Below are 23,005 nucleotides of genomic sequence, written 5' to 3'. Positions count from 1 at the left end.
GTTTGCAGTTGTTTCTTCATGTGACAACCTTTTTAAAGTGAGGTGACTAGACAGACTGGGATGGCCAAAGCAAGATACTCTTTTTTTTTTATCATGGACAAGAGACCCAAATGCTGAGGTGCTGAGTTTTGCCACATACTTTCCCTTTATCAAAACTGCAGTTCAGACTTAATCACAGTTTTTCGGAGAATGCTTTAGCAGTCAAGAATATTTGTCCACTAAAAATTATCACACAATAATTGGGGGAGATTTTTTCTCTGTAAGACCCATCCATAGACATTATTTCAGAGTTCATGACTGTTCTATCACCAGTCCTGTGACACATCAGCTTTTTAGCTCTGTTGGCCAATGCATCCAAAAATGATGATGTCTCTGTCTGCCTAAATATGAGTAATTGTCATGGAGATGACATGACACTGGTAAAACTCTTATCAAGAATGTTGGACAACTATCCTCTTCACACTCCTCTTTAAAATGCTGATAATTTAATAGTGATGGTATGATTTGCTCATCTCTCTTGTTCTCTTCCTCTCCTCTCAAAAATAGGACATTCTCAGAAGTGTTAGTTTGACTGTCTTTAATTACATTTTGTGAGCAAGAATGACTCTTACCAGAATCTTGGAAATACCCCTTCCCAGTCAGCCTTGCAGTTCAAGGCCAGCCTGTTCCACTGAAGCAAGCAGAAATGTGCTCATAACACAACTGGCAGCAAGCCCTAGAGCTGATGTGAGAGTGAGTGGGATCATGTCACGAAAACATCATAAAATAAAGAAAAAAAAATTCCCAGTAAAATCTTGCCAGTGACAAAGCTGTTGAGATTTTTTTGGTGTGTTTTGTACAGCTCATTTAGTAAGATCTGGAGATACAGACCTTTTTATCTGCATTTTGTTTGCAATCATGAACATCAGTGAGAAAAAATTCAACGCTCTCATCTAAAGCTACAGCTAATGCAGGTTCAGCACTATTCCACCACACTTCATAGAGCTCTGTCATTTTATAATAATCAGAGCTTAGAACATTTGTGTAACTCCACAGATTTATTTTTTTAAAAAGTAGTTTGGAAAGACTATAAACCTGCACTTCAGCTTTAGGAAAAAAATGAAACTTAAAAATATTGTAATGACCCTGCTTTTGTGTACTGATTAATGGAAGAAGTCCTACCAGAAGTTAAAAATTCAGGATTAGGCTAGTTGCAAAGCAGTTGGTTATACCCATTTCACCAGCACTGAGGGTTTAAATCCAGGCCAGCTTGTGATGTCACATTTTTTATCTTAAATTTGTTTCACAACTTGTCCTCTATATCTTCAAGACTCACAACCCAAAACTCGTGTAATTCTTGTTGAAAGAATACAGCCTCAAAATTGTAACACCCATTTTCCTTGCATGCTGTTATGACAATACCACAGGGGTAGTTTTTAAGACTGGACATGTACTGGTGAGGCCTTTCATAGGCACATTTAAAAGTTTCTGTTTAAATGCCTGAGCCTGAAGAGTTAAGCATTTTTAACAACCATGAATAAGTGACATCTGGACCTGCGTTAGGTTTTGAGAGCATTTACAGCAGAATCTTCATAGGTGTAGGTCTTGGACAGCACGTGGAGAAAATAAGCAGGTTTTTTAAAGATAAACGCAGCATCAAGAAATAAACCAGCTCTGTACCCGGGTAGTATTTGTCATGTGTCTGTCCTTATCTTCACACATCTGAGTATTCTAAGAAATCTCAGTGGTGAACGCCCCCTCAGAAGCAGGCAGAGGTGTCACAACACTCCTTGGTGCCGCGGTCCTTCTTGCCGCGTGCTACAGTTGATAACTCGCTCAGCCCAGAAAATCTATACAGCCATTTTTGCCCGTTTCCTCTTGCCTGGCAGAGACATTTGGGCCTTAGCACTAGAAACAACTCATTATTGGGCTGCAAGTCCAGTGCATCAGAAAAAATGCCTCTACAGACTTCCTCTCCTCCATCCTCTTCCAGCTTGTGAGACTTGATCAAAGCTCTCCAACAGCTTAGTCTTGCCAGAAAATACTACACCAGAACATTTTATAGTGGTCCAATGTTCATGCATTATTTCGATTTAAATAAAGTGCTATGAGTTCATAATCTTAAGACCTTACAAACCCAAACATTGATAAGAGTATGCTTAGCATATGTGAAACTCCAACCTTTATTTGTTGGCAGCAGGGAAATACACTGTCATTGTATGCAGCAAATAACTAAGTAAAAACATGATTGCTTGGTTTTTTCAGAGCAGGCAACAGAAAGTGATGTGGTAGGTATTACTGTCAGGAAATTTATTATCAGTCACTGGAAATCCTGATGCAGCTTGCAGAGTACATGAGTGGAAACACTGTGTGCTTTCTGTAAAAATGACAGTTTTAGCCAGCTGGCCAGGTTCTTTCAAATACCTAAATTACCTGTGTGTTTTTCAACCCAACCTTCCTGCAGTTCAACTTAGCCACTGAAAACTTCCTCAAGGGGAAAAAAATTGCATAACATTAAAAGAGACACACATGGCTTCCTAAGTACATGCAGCAGAACAGAAAGAAGGGCTAAGAAGTGGTTCACTGCCTGATCTGACATAATTCAATGGCCACTGTCCCTGCCTTGCAAAAGGCTAGGACTTCAAGAGAATAGGGAGTTCTTTTCCCCTTAATTCTCTCTGATATTTCCCTATATTCTCTTTCTCTGTTTTATGCTTGTTCCAAGCCTAAGAGAGCCCAAGTGGCTGTTACATACCCACTTAAGGGGCTCAGCAACAGAATTTCAACAATTAGAGCTTCATGTTAAATCTGAAGAAATAATTTACAACAGTAAACAGACATGACCTTTTTTTTTTTCTCATTTCCTTACACTTTGATTTATTTTCCCCACACCCAGGCTTTATGCCAGCCCCCTTTTATGCACCACCACCGGGGCAGAACTCTTCCCAGGGTAAGCAGTGGATGGCAGCAGCTCATCAGCTGCTGAGTCTTGCCTGTGTGGTGGAGAGCATCATGGGGGGAAATATGTTTTAATGCAGTTATTTGTCCTGATTTAAAATATATGCCCCTTCTTTCCCATCTTCAAAAAGCACTATTTATTTAAAAGCAGTCAGTGGGCATCAGTGGACTCTTGGGGTTGAGAGGCCATTCTGGGAAATACCAAGCTGCCCTTTTTAGCTCCCCTCTGCCTGTGGTTTGGGTGGGTCAAGGTGCTGCAGAGGTGCAGTGTACCTCTGATCAGTTCTGCCACCTGTAAAACTCCCTTGTTTCCCATCATTCTGCATATCGGGAACTGCAGTTCATGAGAACAGGCCAAATTCTGCCTGCACGGTGCTGCTATAAATTCAGAGTAATTTTGTTTGCTTCAGTAGGTTTATTTGCTCTTTGTCCTTGTGAAACAATGTAAACTACAGTGTTGTGTATCTGCTGTAAGCACGAGAATGAGAACGGTCTTCTTGTTTCCGTAGTTAGGAATGTTCTCTGTTGCAGCCTAACATGCCTTTTAATCCTGGAAGAAATAGAATGTTGGTTTTTCCCCCCCTATATTTAGGAAAGCGGGATTTAATGAACCACAGGGCTGGATATTTTGTAAAGTACATGCACATTCAGCTCTTTTTTTCTTGGTTAGGGACATGCCATTGGCATGGAAAAGGCCCAAGTAATTGCTTTTGGAAGAGCGTGGTCTTCAGAAAGAACAGAACAAACTTTCTGCTCAGTTGTCTTTGTTTTGCAGTACTGAAAGTTTGAAGGCTCATTACACGTTTCACCAGAGCCAAAGCTGGTCCCTGTTAGCTGCTCTGCACGGATTAAGTGGTTAACAATGTTTTGAGAATGTTGTTGGGCTAGATAGTTTGTGGGAACACCATCTGTTTCCTTCAACACGTAAACAAGGAAAATTGCTGGTTTGAAATGCAGGATTATTTTTTTATACTTGGATGACCACAGGCATTCTTGAAAGAGAAGAGGTAAAAGGGAAAATAATCCTTATGAGGTATGGAGTGCAATGACATTTGTTAGAAAATAAATTTGTGAGTGTCAGATGGAGCTGCTATCCCTGTTCTAGAAGTGGCTAATGTGGAACGTTTCCCTTGCAGTCACCTCCTTCCTTCTGAATTCATCTTCAAAAGTAAACTACCATCAAAAATAAAACCATAAAAAATTGTTCAGCAATGCATTGGAAGGGCTGAGCATCCCATTCAGAAGCAGCAAGTTAATTTAATATATTTATGGGTAAATATCCAGAATGAAAAGTTACTTCTGACTGGGTTTGTTATCTTCCATACTTCATCTGCCCAGCTACACCTCTCTTCCTCAGACAGAAAAAGCAGCACAACCCCATGTCCTGATGAGGTCATGAGAGTAAGAACAAATGCCCCACATTTTTCCTTTGTCAAGTAGTGGGGGCATTCTTTTAATTACTGTTAAAAAATGTTTACTCAAGATAAGCTTTGGTGATGAGCTTCTTCTGTTCTGAATTGACCAGGAATAAGCAGTCCAGCTTAAGGAAAAGCATTGGAATGAAAGAGGGGTGGAGGCACAACAGGAAATATTCTTGTACTCAGTATGGACCAGATTATCATCTGCAGGAGATTTTGCTGTGAAATTGCTCATAACATGTTGTTACTGGATAATAATCCTCCACACAGGAAAATATACCCAAGTCACTGGGAGAAAAAAGCTGTCTTTCATGTTATCAGCAAACCTTGGTTGTTGCTGGGTGTCTTAAAATCATATTTTCTGCCTTTCATATGACTTTTTCAAAAGCCTAAAGAGGAGCAGGCATAAAAGCATCTCATGCATTTTTGTTTGGAAAATAAATGCCACCATAAGTAGAGTGCACTGCTAACCACAGCCCTGCAGAACCTCAGGTCCTCTGTCCACTGTCGCACTTGCAGGCAGACTTTACTCATGAATACCCAGAATCAAGGATTTTGCACTTTAACCTCTCACTTTCTTTGACAGCAGTTAGACACACCCAGAGCGCATTTTTGTTTCAACCAGATTAAGGAGTGACACTGCTTGACCACTGCTTCAAGTCTGGGAAAGAGCAAAAGTGCCTAGATGGTATAAAAAGTCCTGCAGTGCTGAGTGAAACTGGTTTCCTTTGTGTGGTCCATCTAGCTTTAGTGTAACTTTTTAGGGTTGTATCAGCACAGTAAATAAAACCAGCACTCTTGTAGTACTGTAAATCTTTCATATGGCATCTGGTTTGTCAGGATTTTTTGAAAAGTGGGAAAGGCCTCTAAAGATGGGCTACCAGAATAACTGCAGCTGCATGAAATTCCTGTGTGCAGAGTGAGGCAGAATTTCTCAGCAAGTACTGGGCATGAGCAAGCTTCTCTTCCATGCATGTTCCAGGCTCCATGGTGCAAGGATATAATCTGTTTTGTGACCAGGGATTCTTGTTACAAAAGCAAAATACCATGTTTACCTGTGAGAAGAACAAGTGGTTTTACTTGTGTGTGCTTAGGGACATGGCTTAGTGGGACTTGGCAGTGCTAGGTTTATGGTTGGACCCACTGATCCTAAAGGTCTTTTCCAGCCTTCTGTCATTCTGTGCCTTATTGCCTGTGCTGCTTGGATCAACTCCCTTTTTTATATTAAAGGCCTCTGACTTTGTTCATGGAGATCAATTCTCTGAGCAAGAAGAGTAGTGGTGTCTTTTATCAAAGAATCACAGAATGAACTAGTTTGGAAAAGACTTTGAGATCATGAAGTCCAACCTGTGACCTAATACCTCCTCATCAACTAAACCATGGCACTGAGTGCCACATCCAGTCTTTTTTTTAAAAATGTCCAGGGGCAGTGACTCCACCACCTCCTTGGGCAGACCAGTGCCCAATCACTCTTTCAGTGAAGAATTTTTTTCTAACATCTAATCTAAACTTCCCCTGGCTCAGCTTGTGTCCTCTTGTTCTGTCAGTCATTGTCTGGGAGAAGAGATCAGCCCCCAGCTGCCTACAACCACCTTTCAGGAGCTGTAGAGAGTGATAAGGTCTCCCCGGAGCCTCCTTTTATCCTGAAGCGGTTCAGTCATTCAGTTTCTGGAGTAGAACAAAACTGAACAAGTGGGTATAAAAATTTCACACTGAGCAACCAATATCTGTCTGTTTGGAGTTTGACACATCCTGATTCCTGCATTGTCCATGCAGGCAGCGAGCAGCAGGTGAAGCAGAGCCAAATGCAGCAGTGCACCATTCCTCCTTCTTCCAGCGCTGTGTGGGGCCTCTGGCTGCCTGCCATGAACACCCTGTTGTTTCTTTTCTCTGGGATGGTCAAGCACTTTCCCAGCATATTAGCAAGCAGCCTAATGCCACTGTGTTCACAGCAGCAGAAGGGCTGGTGGAGATGGGCTACCCAGGAAACAGCCCTTTGTTTTTGCTGTACATTGTCAGTTCTCCCAGAGGATCACTTTAACACACTGAATGAGTCATTGAAGCAACTCCATGGTTGTAATTTTGGAGCCCTTGGAAGGAACCTTTAAGTAAACATGACTTAAAACCAAATCCTTCTGTTCTTGACTTGGGTAGAAAGCATTTGACGGGCAGTCCAGAGCTGGGGGGGAAAAAAGGATGCCAAATGTACATGGCAAACTATTCTAGTCTGGTCACTAACTCTCACTCGCAGAAAAAGCATGAAGAGGTGATGTTGACACAAGTTAGAATTTTCTCTGGCAAACAGAATAATCCCAGTACTACATGAGAGTGGCCTGGGAGGGATACTGTCTGGAGTGACCCATTATGGGAAGCTTCCAGTAACTTCAGAAAGAACTTCCTTTGAAGTTTTTGCCTGTAGATACCTTTTTCAATGCAGTAGGTGACGCTGTGGGACAGGAACTGCCTGTCCTGAATGCAATATTTTTAGATTCTTTTTTTAAAAAACTTCTGTGTGTGTAAGCCCTATTAGCCCCATGCCCAATTGAGCAGTTCTCTCATCTGCAGCACTCTGGAGACTCTATCACTTCCAGTTCCTGTGTCTGATGGTAATTGAAGGAGAAGCAGTTGCAAAAGCCATGGTCTTCCCCTGCCTGCCAGGTGTGACTGTTCCTCCTTCCCCCAAGGCCCACAGAGGCAGGGCAGGGCTGGTGCTGCTTTAGGATGCTCACTGAATCAGACCTGTCCTGGTGCTGGTAGGGCACCCACCCGAGGGGGAATCCAGTGGTTGTTTCATGGGACAGGGATAGAGACTGCTCAGCCAAATCTGGGCAGCAAGTGAAAAGAAGGAGAGCCTGTGTTGTTAACATAGCAGAGAAGAGGTAGGGGGTCAGCATGAGGGACTTGCCCTGAAGACCTCAGTCAAGAAGAGCTGACTGTGAAATCTGGCCAGGATGTGAGGATTCCTTAGATCAAACAACTGTCGTGAGATCCTTACTGAGTATTTGGGTAGAAATGCTGTTGGTATGTCTCGCATACATTTCTAAGGAGAGTTAGGTAGCTCTGGTATAAAGTTTTCCCCAGCCGAGTACAAAGCCACATCTTATACGAGCCTATGTAATTTATCATGTTGTGCCTTTGAGTTACAGTATTTATATTTTTTTCTTTGAGCTAAATAGCACCAGCAGAGGTTCAGATGTCAGCATTGCCACTACAAACACAGTTCTCTTTTGGGGTTAGGTAACATTTATTTTATACCACACTATACTGAAATTCTGCTGTGCAGCTGCTGTCCAAGACTTAAGGCATTTATTTTTCACCAGATTTTATTTGCAGTCATTATGGTAGTTAATGGTTTACAAAATGTCAGAAAATGTAAATTCTAGGCTTTCTTGTTTTTCAGAGGCTGTTATTGCATTATATACTTCAAGAATGGCTTGACATTTCCCATCTCTTAGCCACTGACATAGATAAACCAAGCAGAGACAGCAAAATTCAATGTCCTGCTTTGGAAAGTTTAAGCATGGCATTTTTATGTAAAGAACTTCCAAAGCCTCAACTCACACTCAGTTCTCCAGGATGTTGTGCTATGGAGCACAGTAACCCATGGAGTCCTGCTGGAGTAGCTGGGAAATACCTCTACAAGCAAAGGTGTAGACTCCCAGAGACTAAACACAGTATTTTAAGCCTCTGAGAAGGAATGGGGACACTCACACCTAGCAGGATCACTCACCCTTAGCAGGATCAGCCCGGATCTCAGCGAGTGGGTGGTGCAGCCGTCACCTCGTGCAGTCTGTGCTAATGGGAGGTCAGTGGGAAGAAAGGACAGAGCTCTCAGACCTGCACAGAATCTGTGCTTGGCAAGTAGAAGACAGTGTAGAGCACTAGCAAACAGTCATGTCAGGGCTGGTCTGGAAAGAAAAAATGCTGCATTTGTAGCTACTGAGACTCATTTAAAGTGTTCAACTCTCAGAAGGGTATGCAGACTGATATTACTAACATTGCCAGTGATGCATGAATGTTAACAGGATTGGATTGTTAGAGAGAGAACATCCTCAGAGACTTAACATTTCCTCTTTTTGCTTTACCCACAGGTAATAACACCAGTCAGGTCAGGACAAGGTTATGTTTATGAATTCCCTTCTAAGCACCAGAAGGATGCCTACGATATCCCCCCTGTTCGCCCTCTCCAAGGGGTAAGTACCAATAAAAGTGCCAACAGGGCTGACAGAGCACAAAAGGTGATGAATTTCTACCAGACTTTTATAAGCAAGGCAAGTTCTCTCATTTCAGAGAGAAAATATGTTTTAATTAGATGCTGTGGCTTATTCACAGATCACAGACGTATTTCAAAGTTTTATTTGATGTTGACTAAGACTTGGCAGCACACCAAACGCAAAAGTCCCATTTGTTCTCTCTGTTTTGATCAAAGAGTATATCTAAACAGAATAAACTTGCTGCCTGGGAACATTTTTTTTGCCCTGTACTTTGTTGATGCATAGTTGACAGTAATTCACTCAGTAAGGGTAAAATTATCGCCCAGATGAACAGCTGCTATGCAGGGAGTTGTTTTCACCACCTATTGACTGCACCATGTCACTGAGCTTGAACTATAGCATTGTTGGGAAAGCACCCTTAGCAGTGAGTGCCCAGGAGCACAGGCTTGTACAGTGGATGCTGGCAGGACCTGGAACTCAACGCCCCTGAATGGAAGGGTGCGATCAGTTCTGGTAACATGTTCACCCCAAGAGGTGTCTGTAATAGACTGACCCTGATTTACCCTTCAAGAGGGAAGTCAGCCTTGACTTCATCTCTCCAGCCTGCTGTCCACACCATTGCCCAGAGGAGACCCAGCAAAGTGCATTTCCTCCTAACTGTCCAAAATTCTAGGCAAATCCAAGATGTTCTCTCATACAAAAAAAACCTGAAGAGCTCTGGTCATGTTCAAACTTTCTGAGAGGAAACACAGAAAATATGAAAATCCATCTAATAGCAGAGCTTTCCCTGAGGTGACTTGTTTCTGTAATCCATTTATTCTTTCTTCAGATATATGACATTCCCCCCACATCAGTTAAGGGGCCTGCACTTCCAGTTCCCATGGGAGAAGCAAAAGGAGTGTATGACATACCACCTGCCAAAGGGGTAAGCATTACTCTGTTTCCACAAGATCCTGTATTTTCATGTCTGGCCAAAGACGTGTTATAACAAGGATTCATGTAGAATCCTGAAGGAGAAGGAGATTCAGTACTTCAAAAACTTCCTTAGGTTTTTAAATTGTTAAAACTGTTGAAGTGAAGCACTGCATCAAAATTAAGGTTATGAACTATAAATTGATAATTAGACCTACATTATCTTTGTGGCAGCATGCTGCCTTTTTGGATTTTGCTGCTTGTGGGAATTTGTATCAAGATGAGTGATAAAAGTGAGATATTAGAACTGACTCTCAGTCAAACTTAAGATAAGTATCTGACTCTTTGAAAGTCAATAGCAGATCTTCCATCCCAAATGGAAGATGGTAAATATTTCACTATTGTAGTCAAAGGTTTCATGTTTTGTTTTCTGTGATTCAGGTCTATGCTGCACCTCCCTCTGCATGCCAAGATGATACAGCCCTGAGGGAAAACTTGCAGGATTTTTCATCTTCAGTGGGCCACAGTGTAAGACCAGAAGGAGTATATGATATTCCTCCTCCCATCACCAAAGCAACGGGAAAAGAGCTTAATAGATTTTCTCCTGAGAGCCTATTATTGCCAGGTGGAGTGCCACAGACACATAGTGTTTATGACATCCCTACAAACCATCAAAACCATTTTCTTGGACAGCAAATTGCACCTGAAAAAGATGTTTATGATACTCCGAGGGGAGTTGCATTCCCAGGACAACAGACAGGACTCAGTGAAAATCCCATTGCAGAAGGAAGAGAAGGTGTCTATGATGTGCCACCACCAGTCCTCCAAGACAATAAAGGCTTACAGGATGTGACTGATGGGATGAATAGGTTGTCTTTCTCCAGCACAGGAAGCACGCGGAGTAACATGTCCACATCATCAACGACATCAAAAGACTCTTCTCATTCAGCATCAACTGCGCAGGACAAAAGACTAATCCTTGATCCAGACACTGCTATAGAGAGGCTGTATCGCCTCCAGCAGATGGTGGAGGCAGCTGTCAGTCACCTCACAGCCTTCATCACACCAGACTGGCGGTCCTATGGGTACATGGAGAAACACATCAATGAAATCCACGCTGCTGTGGATAAGGTAGAGCAGTCGCTGTTGGAGTACCTCCAGTTTGCCAAAGGATCGGCAGCCAATGCCTCCTGTCTGCCTGAGTTCAGCCTCCTCAACAAAATGAGGAGAGAGGTGCAAAGGCTGGAGGACTCTCACCAGATCCTTACCCAAACCAGTCATGACTTGAACAGCTACAGCTGGTCTTTGAATGTCCTAGCTGTCAACAGAGTGCAGAACAAGTGCGATGACCTGGATCGGTTTGTTATGGTGGCAAGGACGGTCCCGGACGATGCCAAGCAGCTGACCACCACCATCAGTGTCAATGCTGAGCTGCTCTTCAGACAGGCACTGGGCAGCTCCCGTGTCAAAAACACAGCAGAGAACATAATGAACGCTGCTGACTGTGTGTATGACAGTCCTCAGATGCAGCGGCATGGAGAAAAGGCACAGAACCACTGCAGCTCCCTTGCCCCGCTCCTGGGTAAAGGCCAGCACCCCTACAGTGCCACCAGCGAGGGCTCAGAAAAGAGCTGGATGGATGACTATGATTACGTTCACCTGCAGGTGGGTAAACCCAGCACCTTGTTCTGCATGTAGGAATTGCTTGTGGTTTTTCTGGAAGCTTCTTGTGGGAAAGCAGCAACTGATTGCCATGATAATGTGTATTCAAGATTTTTGATAATTTCACCAGGATGATTACTTCCTGTCAGAGAGGACTGTTGGATTTCTAATAGTGACAGCCTTTTGCTCTGCCGCACTGTCCTTTCATTTTCTGTACTCTTGGTGGAACACTACCAGTGAAAAAGCCAATACAAAGCATCCTCTTTCTTGACCTGTGAGCTGCCATTTAGCTCAGAAGCAGTTTTGATTTAACACAGTCTCTTATGTTATGAAAAACAGGGGAAAGAAGAGTTTGAAAGGCAACAGAAGGAGCTTCTGGAGAAAGAAAATATCATCAAGCAGAGCAAAATGGAGCTAGAGCACCATCAGGTATGTTCTCCCAGGTGTATAATTGCCCTGAAATGCAGCATTCCTCCCACATAGGGAGCACTGGTCAAATAGAGCAGGAGGGGCCCTGACCTTAGCAGTGTGCAAAGGATACAGATAATAAAAAGCAAAGAGTTTAAAAACTCTTAAAGTTCACCACAGAAGAGAAACAAGCTTCTGTGATGTCTCACAGCAGGTCAGTCACAAAGCCAGCTTGAGAACTTGGCTTTCCTGACCTGCCATTCAGGGCCTTAATCACTGGACCATACTGGATACATGTGCCACCTTCACATCTGCTCAGGGAACATCAATACCATCAGCTTAAATGTTGTGCTGAACATCACTTTTAGTGCTAAAAAAAGTAGATTCATAAGATCGAAGGCTGTCACTTTTCCCTCATATTAATTCTTCAGTATGTTGTTGCCATATTGTATGGCAGAAAATTGTACAAGCAGTGAGGAGGTGAGATTTAAAGGGTTTTCATCTCAAAATCCCACAGAGATGACAGTTTTTTTAAGATTGTGTAGGAGTCATTGCCACTTGGATCCATCTCTCTCACTTGTGATTTCAGAATACTCCAAATGAACAACAGCCTGTAAATTCAGGAGTTTGTGTTGTTGGGGTTTTTTAATGCAAATGAAGTATTTTAGATGTTTCTCCATTCTGAACTCTGCATGTTTGGATTTACGGTAATCAAAGCACTTGATCCTAGAAAACATGCTGTTACTTTTTACTTAGCATAAGGTAGGATACCCAGGGATGTCCCGAGGCACAGAGTGAAATTGCAATACATAACAGCATCATACCAGAATACTTGCCGATGTGAGCTTTTGTTTTTCCTTTCAGATCAATCAGTTTCAGCGTCTGGAGCAAGAGATCACCAAGCCAGTTGAGAACGACATCTCCAAATGGAAGCCCGCGCAGGCCCTGCAGACCTCCCACGACAGCCGCCTGCTTCTCTTCTACTCCGACCAGTGTGAGACTCACTTCAACTCCCTGCTCAACGCCATCGATGCCTTCTTCAGCTGTGTCAACTCCTCCCAGCCCCCGCGGATCTTCGTGGCACACAGCAAATTCATCATTCTGAGCGCGCACAAACTCGTGTTCATTGGGGACACGCTCGCCAGGCAGATGACGACTCAGGACATGTGCAACAGAGTGATGAACTCCAGCAACCAGCTGTGTGAACTGCTCAAGAGCGTTGTGCTGGCCACCAAGGCGGCTGCCTTGAGTTACCCCAACACGGCATCCCTGCAGAGGATGGTGGACCGAGTAACAGAGCTCTCTCATCACGCGCAGTTGTTCAAACTCTCACTGGCCCAAATGGCGTCCTTATGAAACCCAGCAGAATCCAATCCGTGAGCAGCAAAGCAGAAGAGCAGACAAACTGGAGCTATTTTTATGTAAATGTTATCTTTTTTTAGATATTTTTTATTAAATATTTTAAATACATTCTTATGCATTAGAGAGTCTAATCAAATCAGGGATCTGGGAATGTTGTCTGCTTCTGTATTATGTTTCTGATACACATTTAGATTTGTATACACACCGTATATGTATATGTTGCTTCTTTCCCTAAAAACATCAATTAAGCACCTTAAAAATTACGTGTCAGGTAAACAGTGCATATCTTTTGTATATACAGCCTGTTTCCTCAGCATATTTGTTAACTGGATGCTGCACTCTTTTTGTTTCATTCCATCTTGATGCTGGTGCATGGACTTGGTTGTGAAACCTACTTGTAGCAATCCATGAAGCAAGTGTAATGGTTCTCATAGAACTCCATTCCCTTTTTAGAAATTACTTTCTATAGATTAATTCTGTGAAGTTTCACTCCTCTCGATGTTACTTTGTTGTGTAAAACATTTGGTCATTCTGACCAACATACATGCACAGCTGCAATAAGCAACATATCAAGCAAGGTGTACAGCATTTGGGAGAAAAGCATTTTTAGGCCATGTAAGAAACAGGACCTTCAAAGGAGGAAGGCAGAACTGTATATATTTAATATCTTTTGGCATTCAGATTTCGTTGTTTCTAATAACTGTGCAACATCGGATTTCAAAACCGTGGATGGATTCCAAGCAATGTAATTTCATACATGTTTACTTTGTATGTCCTTGCATTGGCAGTTTAATTTAACAGTCAGGCTTGAAAGCCTTTTTGTTTATGGACTCGAGTTGTCCTGAGGGTATCCCAGGATCCATTGGGCTCATCTTTGAGGCTGTGGATGAGCAAAGTTTCAAAATATCAATACCTTTCAGAAGGATTAACATACAAATTATATTTTGTATGGAAAGAAAAGAGTTTAATTTGAAATAACAGATATTTAAACATCTCTATAGCGTATACACAATTTAATGAAGAAGTAGCACTTAATTTTCTAGGACGTATTATTGAGAATTAATTGCATCTGTTGCAATTCTGATTTCCATTAAACTACTGGGCTTTTTTTCCAGAATTCTGTTGTGTAGATGCTGGTCTTTTCTGCACTACACTGTTGCCAAAAATAATGTCCTGTTTTAATGGGACTGTTCCATCAGTAAATACGCACAGTCCTACCTAGTAATTTTCAATGTAGACCCTTAAAAATTGTTAGCAGAGTGTTAGGCTCCTTTAGAAATTTCACGTATGCTGGTCGCTCTAAAACCCATATAAGCTTATTTGTCATTGCTGCCTTCTGTGAACCCCCTAAAACTAAGTCACTGAACACCATTTGCCTGTGGTCCACAGGCTAAAAGCTGTGCTTCAAAGTGAGCAGGAGCTCAGGAAAATTCCAGGTAATTCTGGCATTTTTAAAGCAGAAACACTACTGTCCTTATTAATTCAAAGTGGTCCCACATTAATGTGTTCAGAACATTTGCCAGGTCACTGGTAACAGCAGGGTTGTGAGATCAGTAGCACCTGGGAAACAGGCACTTCTCACTTCTGCCTGGCTCCTGCCTTTCCCATTTTGTAGCCAAACACGTGCCTTACTGAAATGGGATTTGTTATCTGAGGTGACAGAACCATTTCAGCTGTGTATGAAACCCTGCAGCCTTAATGTATTGTCTTAGAGCAAAGACCAGTGTTCACTACCATAACATTCCAGAGTGCATAACATTCCTGGAAGGTCAGTGGAAGCCAGCACAACCTAGCTGGCTCAGGATGGGCTCCAAGGCTTGGCCTGGTCTAACGTCCTGAAAGAGCAGTTGTGATTTTGTAACCTATAACCAGTTGCCAAAAAGCAATCGGTGTGAACCTGTTTTGTGCTATTGTTGTTTCAGATTTCCTTGTCCATTTTTTTCACTGTATATTCTTAGAAAGTGAAAATGTGTTTCTAAGTGTAGTGGTTATGTTGATAGTTTGTGTTTCCAAAGAAGAACCTTTATTGCAACCCTGTATTACAGTTTGTTATCTCGTAGAAAGTAATTTTTGAATGATTAAAATTGCTAGCTTTTTTTATATAAAAAAAGGCAGCTTCATCTTGTTTTTTCTTCTTTTCAGAGTCTTCTAGGTATATTAAAAGGAAATATTGCTGCTTGCTGATACTATCAAAGCCATTCTAAAATGAGGAACTCATTTTCCATCTTTTCACTGGTCATTGTTTATAGTGTGAAATGAGAACTTGGTGATTCAAGAGGAAGGGACAGACAGTTTCTCTGCCTGTCCAGAAGCAGCAGGAGAAGCATTTATACAACTCAGCCACTCTATCAAGTCCAAAATACATCTATGAGATCTATGAGGGCCTGCAGTACACTGAGCCACAGTCCTGCCCCATTCCTTGTGTGCGTTCCTGCTGCATAAGCTGCATCCCAAACCACCTCAGCCTGGTACCGACAGTGGTCCATCACCTGAGTGGGACAGTTCCTCTCAACACGATCCCACAGGAAGGTGGGGTCACAGGACACAGCTGTGCCTTCCACCCATTCTGGCCTGCTCCCGCTCTCCAGCACTTACTGGTGAAGGTATTATCCATGCAGGAACTGGAAAAGCAACTTCGCTCAGTACAGGCACCTTTCTCCCCATAGCCAGTGGTAAGAGCACCCCTTCTCTACTACATGCCAAGCTGAGCATTATGTGGGTGTGAGTTCCATCTCCATGGCTTTAAGGATCACAAAGTTTTCCCTAAAGTTACTTTCACATTTCACCGCTGCCAAGGCACTCACTGCCCAACCTCCTGTCAAACACCCAGGGGTGCAAGGAGGAGAGAGAAAGCCCAGGGCTGGCACTGTCCTTGCCCTGGTTTTTGGCTGCTAATGCCAGGAAGCGTTAGAGCGATGAAAACCTTGAGAGCAAAGTGCTTGGTTTGGCTCACCATGTCCTTGCAAGGGGAAAGATGGGGATACAGGGTTGCTCTGTGGAGCACTCTTCCACAGAGTGCTCCATTTTTGCTCCCCTGCTAAATGTAAAAAGGTCAACTAACAACAAAGAAGGGACTGGACAAACAAAATAGTTCAGAATAGAAACCAGAGCCTCTTTGTTCCCCTCCCTCGAACCACAATGTCTCCATGCAGTTGTCAAGAAACTGCTGTTGTTTGGCAACCAAGATGATGGCCAGTGTGAAATGACTGTCTCATGGCCAGTGTGGAAAAAAGTCTGCCGCACACTAGTGGCAGAACACACATGGCTCTTTACTGCATCCATTAAGTAATTACTGTTTCATGTTTATAAGAAAAACCCTTCCTCTTCCAGGATGATGAGCGAGGGAGAAAAAAACCAGGCAAAAGCCATCCTTGAAACGAGCATTATTGTTGCAAGGAGCCTCTGACACAGATATAAAGAGCCTTGACTCCATGCTTTCAGAAGGCTGAACAAAAGCTTTATTAAGCTATACTGTACTATATTACACTACATACTATACTAAACTAAAGAAAAACCCCGTGACCCTTTCAGACAGTCACAACACAGCTTTGACCTAATAGGTGAATCAATCCAAACAACCATTACCAGAATCCAATTAAGAAATCTCTCTTTGGTAAACAATCTCCATAACACATTCCACATGTGCCAAACAACAGGCGCAGTAAATAGAGATAAGAATTGTTTTTTCTTTCTCTGAGCTTTCTCAGGATTTTTCCTGGGAAAGTTGTGCCTGCCGGTCTCTGTGAAGAGAGCTGTGGCCACATGGGCATGTTTTACAGCAGTTGCCAATTCATAATAATATGGCACAGGCCATAATTCATACTGCACAAGGCCCTGCTGCTACCTCTGCCATCTCTTGCAAGCCAGGCTTGTGCAGCTCCTGCCTTTCCCACAGCAATGCACTGCTGCAGCCTCAGCAGAGCCACTGCCTGCTGCTCCAGCACAGGCAGTATGGGTGAAGGACACTCACTTCCCACACCATCACCTGATGCCAGAGTACACCCCAGCATCTTCACATCCCCCATAACTTCTAGGCCCTGGAGCTTTTGGCACTCTCTGACACGAACATCTGGGCTGCATTTCAGAAGTGTCCCTCCCACACCTGTCACCAGCTCTTCAGAGTGTTGTCACACCAGTGACATCTTCCCTCTGCCTACAAGCCAAGCATCTGTAGCTTTTCAGATCCAAATTCAGCTTCTCCTTATGCAACTTCCAGGCTGCCTGCTCTACCTTAACATGCCTCAATCTCCACCTAAAGGCTTTAGAAGCTCATGGGATTTTCTCCAAAGGTAATTCTTAACCTTCTCTTGCCATTTCTCCTCTCACAATGTCCATAGCTTTAGTCAACATTTAGACAGAAACATTTCCAGGGCAAAGCCAGGGTCATGCCAGTGCCAGAAGACAACACAAAGCATTTCACCCTACTCTAAAATATGCCTGCTCATTTCATCTTAGCCTGTTACACTGGCAGTTTCAAAAGCTGCATGTGAGTATCTTTCTTAACTCAGCTGAGTCCTTTTACTGTTAGAAGGTTTTCCTATCTCCGAGACGGACTGTCTAGATAATGCAGACTTGGGGCCTTTTATAAAATAATTTATTTTTGCTACTTGCACCCAAATTCCACCTATGATAGCAGCTTTCTCTGCCTAACAGCCTGGATATAGCTGTGTGGCTTTTCAACATCACAGCAAAACTCCATTTGTTATAGAGCGCTGCAAAGTCCCTCCCAGAAATTCTTCTGACTTGAAGAGGGCATTGAAGCCAAGGCTTGAGAGTACCTGCAAAAAGTGAACAGCAGCAAGAAAAATATCTAATCCAGCCCTATTATAAACCAGTTGACTTCACAGAGAGCAGGAATGATGATTCACTTCCTGGGAGGTTGCATGAGGGGTAGCACAGACTCTCAGTAACTTGTACTACTTCATTTTCCCTCTGATGTTCTGCCCAGAGACAATTTTACTTTGATTAAATTAGAGCTAAATTTGGAGTGGAGTTCACATCATGAGCAAGGCCTGACCATGCTGGACATATTGCCGGCTGTTGGATTCAATTCGGAAACCCAAGTACATAATTCTCTATTCAAAACCCAAATGTTTAGCCTTCAGTGCCAGGGAGTTATGGAGGGTAGGAAACAGCCAGTCAGCTGCCTGACCTTGGAAGAAACACCTCCCCAGGGCATTGATTTGAGCTCCTGGGAAGCTGCTGGGTTCACATCAAGGTGATCTTCATCCCCCCACCTTCCAGGTCAGTGGCTAGGACCACTTAGGGGGGGCTTCCCAGAGCAAAGGACCAACAAGGATAATTTCTGGTCAAAATTTCAGGGCACAGTCTGGGCATGCACACAGCTGCTGTAGGGGCCTCTTCTTCAGCTCTCAAAGCAGCAGACAATCAGTAGTTGCCCATCCCATGGGCAAAAGCTCTTGGTGCCTCCTGGTAAACCCTTGTCTCTGCAGAAACAGCCTTTGCTCTCTGATGTTGTGGACCGCTGAACAGGAGAAGCTGGAATGCTCAGAGGGAGAGGCAGTGCTGAGCAGATCACTTTCCCATCTCTCCTGGGGTTTAATTTGCAATAGTAACCTCCTCACAGCAGATTGTGCTTCAGTTCTGTCTTTTCAGCAGACAGCATCAGGCTTGGCTCAACCCACAATCGAGCTGCAGTTTGCTTTTGTCTTTCTGCACCTCTCTGGGTTTAACTTCTGGCCCTAGTCCCCACAAGCAAATTCCACCAAGTCAATGCTCCTCACAGGAATTCACCTTGTTGCTATTAGCCTCTCCATCTCCAGGAGTCCTCCCAGTCCCTGCTGAGGGCAAAGCCCAGTGCCTGGAAAACCAGTGCCTAAGGAGCACTGCTGCAGCTGCAATGGGCTGAGCATCCACACCACTGCCCTGGCAGGGGTTCCTCTTTCTCTGCTGAACACCAAGGGAAAAGATGTCTTCTGCACAATTCCACGTGCCAGGCTGACTGTGGTAAAACCAGGAGCACAGAGCAGGAAGTCTCAGGTGTCCAGGAGATCCATGAAGCTCAGCTCACCTGCTCTGCGTTGCCTTTGCCTTTGCAGGAACAGCAGCAGCTGCCACCCCTGCCCGCAGCGGGCTCCCAGAGGGTTACACATTCCATAAGGCCAGGCACAAATCACAATTCCCTGCTTCTGTGCAGGCTTGAGCCCACAGAGTATCTGCTCCTGTCAGCCAAGGGAGGGATGTAAAAATCCTGCTGCTGGGTGGGGGAAGTTGTCCTCTGCAACCATGAGGACTATTTTTCTCCTTCCACGTAATTTCCCTTAATTACAGAAAGAGTGATCAGAGCCCTTTCCTTGATGTAAAGCTGCAGGAAGCCAAATTCAAGAGGCCCTTCACAGCTTCCTACTTAGCCAGCTTTATCTTGCTCAACACTGCAGCCAGGGAAGCCCAAACCATTGCCAACCAGGAAAGCACAGTAACAATGTCCCAGAAGTATTTGCTATTTATATGAAGGCAGACTTAACTGTGGTTAAATGAAGGTTACAGTCAAGGACAAGCAAAAAAATCTGGAGGAGAGCAGAAAATAAGAAAAGACAAAGAAAAAAGCCTGCTCTGACTTTAAATTTTCTTACAGATAGGAATCAAAATAAATCTTACAACTTTTGTGCAGTTAGAGGACCCCAGAGCATTTTGCTGCACAGTGATCCAAGTTCTCCTTTATTCCCAGTCAAGCGCAAAGAGAAAAAGCCCCAAGGGTGAATGGCCATGAACATGAAAAAGAAAAAATAGACTTTTGCTGTTTTTTTACCCTATGCTTTGTTTTTATGAAGGATGTTGGGACCAGCCCACCCAAAAGCCTTTTATCTCAGGAGGTGACTTGAGTTGGAAACAGGTACTTGTAATTAGCTTGCATTCCAGAAGGGGAGAACTTAATTTACCTGGTTTTTCTTCATGAGGCATTTCAAAGAGAAATTAATTTTTGATGAATGAGCATGTGCATTCTGTTGTGCTTGACCTGCAGCTAGGTTTTGCTCTAGACACAGCTTTCACTTGTCCACCCACAGATGTACTAAAGGAATAAGTACAACATCCTTGCTGGAAACCTGTATCACTTTCATGGCAATTGCTGCAATGACCAAATGGACATTGCCAGAGCAGGGCTGCACTGCACAGGACACCTCATTCCACCCAGAAACAGCAGCAGGTGGAGCTGCCTTAGCTCCTGAGAAGGTGGAAATCCACAGGTCCCTCAAATACAGGCGTTACACAGAAGCAGTAGTTCCATCTAAGATGTAGAGCTGCTGCAGACACCAAGATACACAAATAAGAAAGCTTCTTCCTCACTCCCTCCTTTTCTCTCCATGGGTGGTGATGTTCAGAAATGCCTCAATTTGGATTAGCCTGTATCTGCTCTCAGTGTGAGACACCTCAGATGCAGTCCATCCTGCCTATCTAAAAACATTTGCTTGTGAGAAATATCATCAGAGTCCCCTTTAAGCTGATCAGGGTGCAACCTGTGTGATTTAATCTACTTTAGCATGAGACAAATCCTTGACATGCTCCAATGATTGACTGCATCTTCTTAGATCTTCAAAGACAGCCGAGACAAGGAGCACAAGTGCAAATGACCACATCATACACTCCTAAATTTTGAGGATGATGAATACTACCTGGAGACCTGCCTCCTGAAACTTGGTAGGGCCACAGGTACAGCTCAAGTCACAATCTGAACACTAAAACACTGTAGAAACTCATGGACTGCCCCTGGCCCACCAAGCCCGAAGCTGGTATTGGTACCATCAAAGCACTGGTCCTGAGGGTTCAGCAAGTCAGGGCACTCCTGGAGCCTGAGCCAGCAAATGTCACAACCTGCATCCAAGCTGAGTACCCCAATCCTGCCACCTCCTCCTGCCCTCAGGCTTTGCAATCAGCCCTGGCTCTACAGGCTCATCAACAAAAACATGCTCTGTGCCACATAGGGGAAAAGTTGGACATGCAAGTAACTGACAGCTCTGTGCCTCCACTCTCCCAGCAGTTTTCTTGCCAGCTCTTGTGCTTGTAGCAGTGCAAAATCCAGGTGGTTACAGAGCTCCTTTCTTAGGAACTCCCAGCCTGAAGGATTCCTGGGTTAGGTTGTTCTTCATTGTACCAGAGCAGAGAAACACAGGAGAAGAGGAAAATAAGGCAGATTTTCTTAAGGTCACGGGGCTGGTTGATAGGTGAGTTGTAACTCCGCTCCATAAGTAATCTGCATATATCTCTGCCCTGCTGAAAAGTGTAACCTGCAGTTTCAGACACTCATTTCCAGGGAGAGCATGCACCAGATGCCAGGTTAAATGGCTTTGGCACAGGACGGGCTGAATCACCAAGAGAGGCTAAAGGAGAGTCAAATGATAGAACAACTCATAGTTTTGAAATGTTGGTTTCAAAATTATTTTCTGACAAAGTGAATTTTCTGTCTTCTTCTAGCTAGAAATGTTTTGTGAAAGTCTTTTTTCATTTATTCTGAATGCTTCTCCACTACAGCACATATGCCTCATCTCATTTTTGTCTGTTTTTCTCCTCGTATGGGAATGAGGATGACACAACTGCAAACAGTAAGTACCTTACATGGGTGAGTATGTAGATCCAGCTGACAGAGATTTCACATTTTTATTTTCCTCTTGAGAAAAAAACCAAAACCTTCTAAAGATCTTATTCTTGGTGCTGCATCAGCCAGGCACTGCCTATGCAGTGACTTGCAGTGGCAGCTGGCAGCACAGGAATAAAGAGTCACGTATTTAGGCACTGTGCTCATTAGCTGTTAACCAGATAGAGAAGTGTCACAATACTCCTAAGCTACTTCTGTCCCACAAACAAACAACACATTATTGGATGAAACAAAAGCACCCACTTGGAGGCCAGCACAGGATACCAGTACTGCCATATAATCCAGAGCCCTGCAGCTGACTGGTTTTCCAGCAAGTGATTCTGCCTCAGGCTGTTCTAGCATGGGGGGAAATCCCATCATTCCTATATTTCATATGAAGCCATTATAGCTCATCAGCTACTTATCAGAGGGGCTCTGCTACAGTTGAGTTTTTATGCTAAAATTCCCATATTAGGCAGAAACAGGAGCCTGTGGCATCTCTTCTACAGGAAACCAAAATCTTTGGAGCAACCCATCTGATCCATATAAGTTATTCACAAGTAATAGCTTCAGCAGAAAATGCCAGCCTCTACTTCCAGGCAAGGCAACAGAGCATAAAATCTCCATGCCCTGTGATCATTGCTCAGTTTCTCATCCTATGAAAAAACCAATCAAGGAGAAAAGTGAAATTCAGTGTTTGCCACATGAATGCATCCATGGATTCCCAGGAGAACATTGTGTGACAAGCAGCTAGGAGGCCATTTAAGCAGGCTCTCTTCCTCGGCAATGCTGCTTTTCCACAGGCTCAATGATGGAGGCACAAGCCTTACACACACGCGCCACAGCTGTGGCTCCATCACCAGCTGATATCTATTTTTAAAGCTGTCTCCACGTACACAGAAGCAAGTCCTCCAAGCCTGATTTTTCTCTAGCCCTTGCACTTTAGATAAAGAACAAATAACACTTTTTGCATGAATAAGAACTAATTAGCTCTTCACAGCTCCCCTACACAGGTGAAATCAGCTACAGGAGGGTGGGACAGTCTCACACCTGCTGGCTGCAGCTCAAAGCCCAAAGGCAGAGCCCAGCTCTAATCTCTGTTGGTCCTGGTCAGTATGCAGGGCATCCCAAGCAGGAAAGGCTGCCATCTCCTCCCATGTGCTGCACCGAGTGCTGGCTTCTTACTGACTGTTCAGAGCAGTAAAGAAAGCTGTTTGTGAAACAAAGGAAGGGTTTTCTTCATTCTCAACTTGGAAGACTTTTTTAGTTGAGGGAATGTGCATGTATTCCATTGTTTTTTTCTCTGAGCATTTCTAGCTATCCGCCTGACAATACTTAAGTAAGAACTTACCAGGTGGGTCAGGCCATGGAGCACACAGCCCCATATTCACTTTCTGAAGGGGCAGGTGGGTCTGATCAGGGTACATACAGAAGCTGAGTCTCTCTAGTGCTCACAATCACTGGATATTGGATGTTAGAAGCTCAGCACTGACTACACCTCT

General features: G+C 43.7%; 1 protein-coding gene across 1 annotated transcript in view; it reads left to right on the top strand.

The window, feature by feature from the left end:
* The window catches only part of NEDD9 (neural precursor cell expressed, developmentally down-regulated 9), a 37,170-nt gene extending 22,175 nt beyond the window's left edge, over positions 1-14,995 (top strand). Inside the window, exons 3-7 of the mRNA XM_054284727.1 lie at positions 8,447-8,548; positions 9,399-9,494; positions 9,923-11,146; positions 11,483-11,572; positions 12,416-14,995. Of these exons, the coding sequence (XP_054140702.1) occupies positions 8,447-8,548; positions 9,399-9,494; positions 9,923-11,146; positions 11,483-11,572; positions 12,416-12,907 (2,004 nt within the window). The 3' untranslated portion in view covers positions 12,908-14,995. The remainder of the gene's footprint in view (positions 1-8,446; positions 8,549-9,398; positions 9,495-9,922; positions 11,147-11,482; positions 11,573-12,415) is intronic.
* The last annotated feature ends 8,010 nt before the right edge of the window (positions 14,996-23,005 follow it).

The sequence above is a fragment of the Melozone crissalis genome, unplaced genomic scaffold (assembly GCF_028551555.1).
Source record: "Melozone crissalis strain CALT ecotype California unplaced genomic scaffold, PUWL_Pcris_2 ptg000042l_1, whole genome shotgun sequence".
Taxonomy (NCBI): domain Eukaryota; kingdom Metazoa; phylum Chordata; class Aves; order Passeriformes; family Passerellidae; genus Melozone; species Melozone crissalis.
The sequence above is the reverse complement of the archived record's forward strand: the minus strand, read 5'-3'. Positions and strand labels throughout refer to the sequence as shown.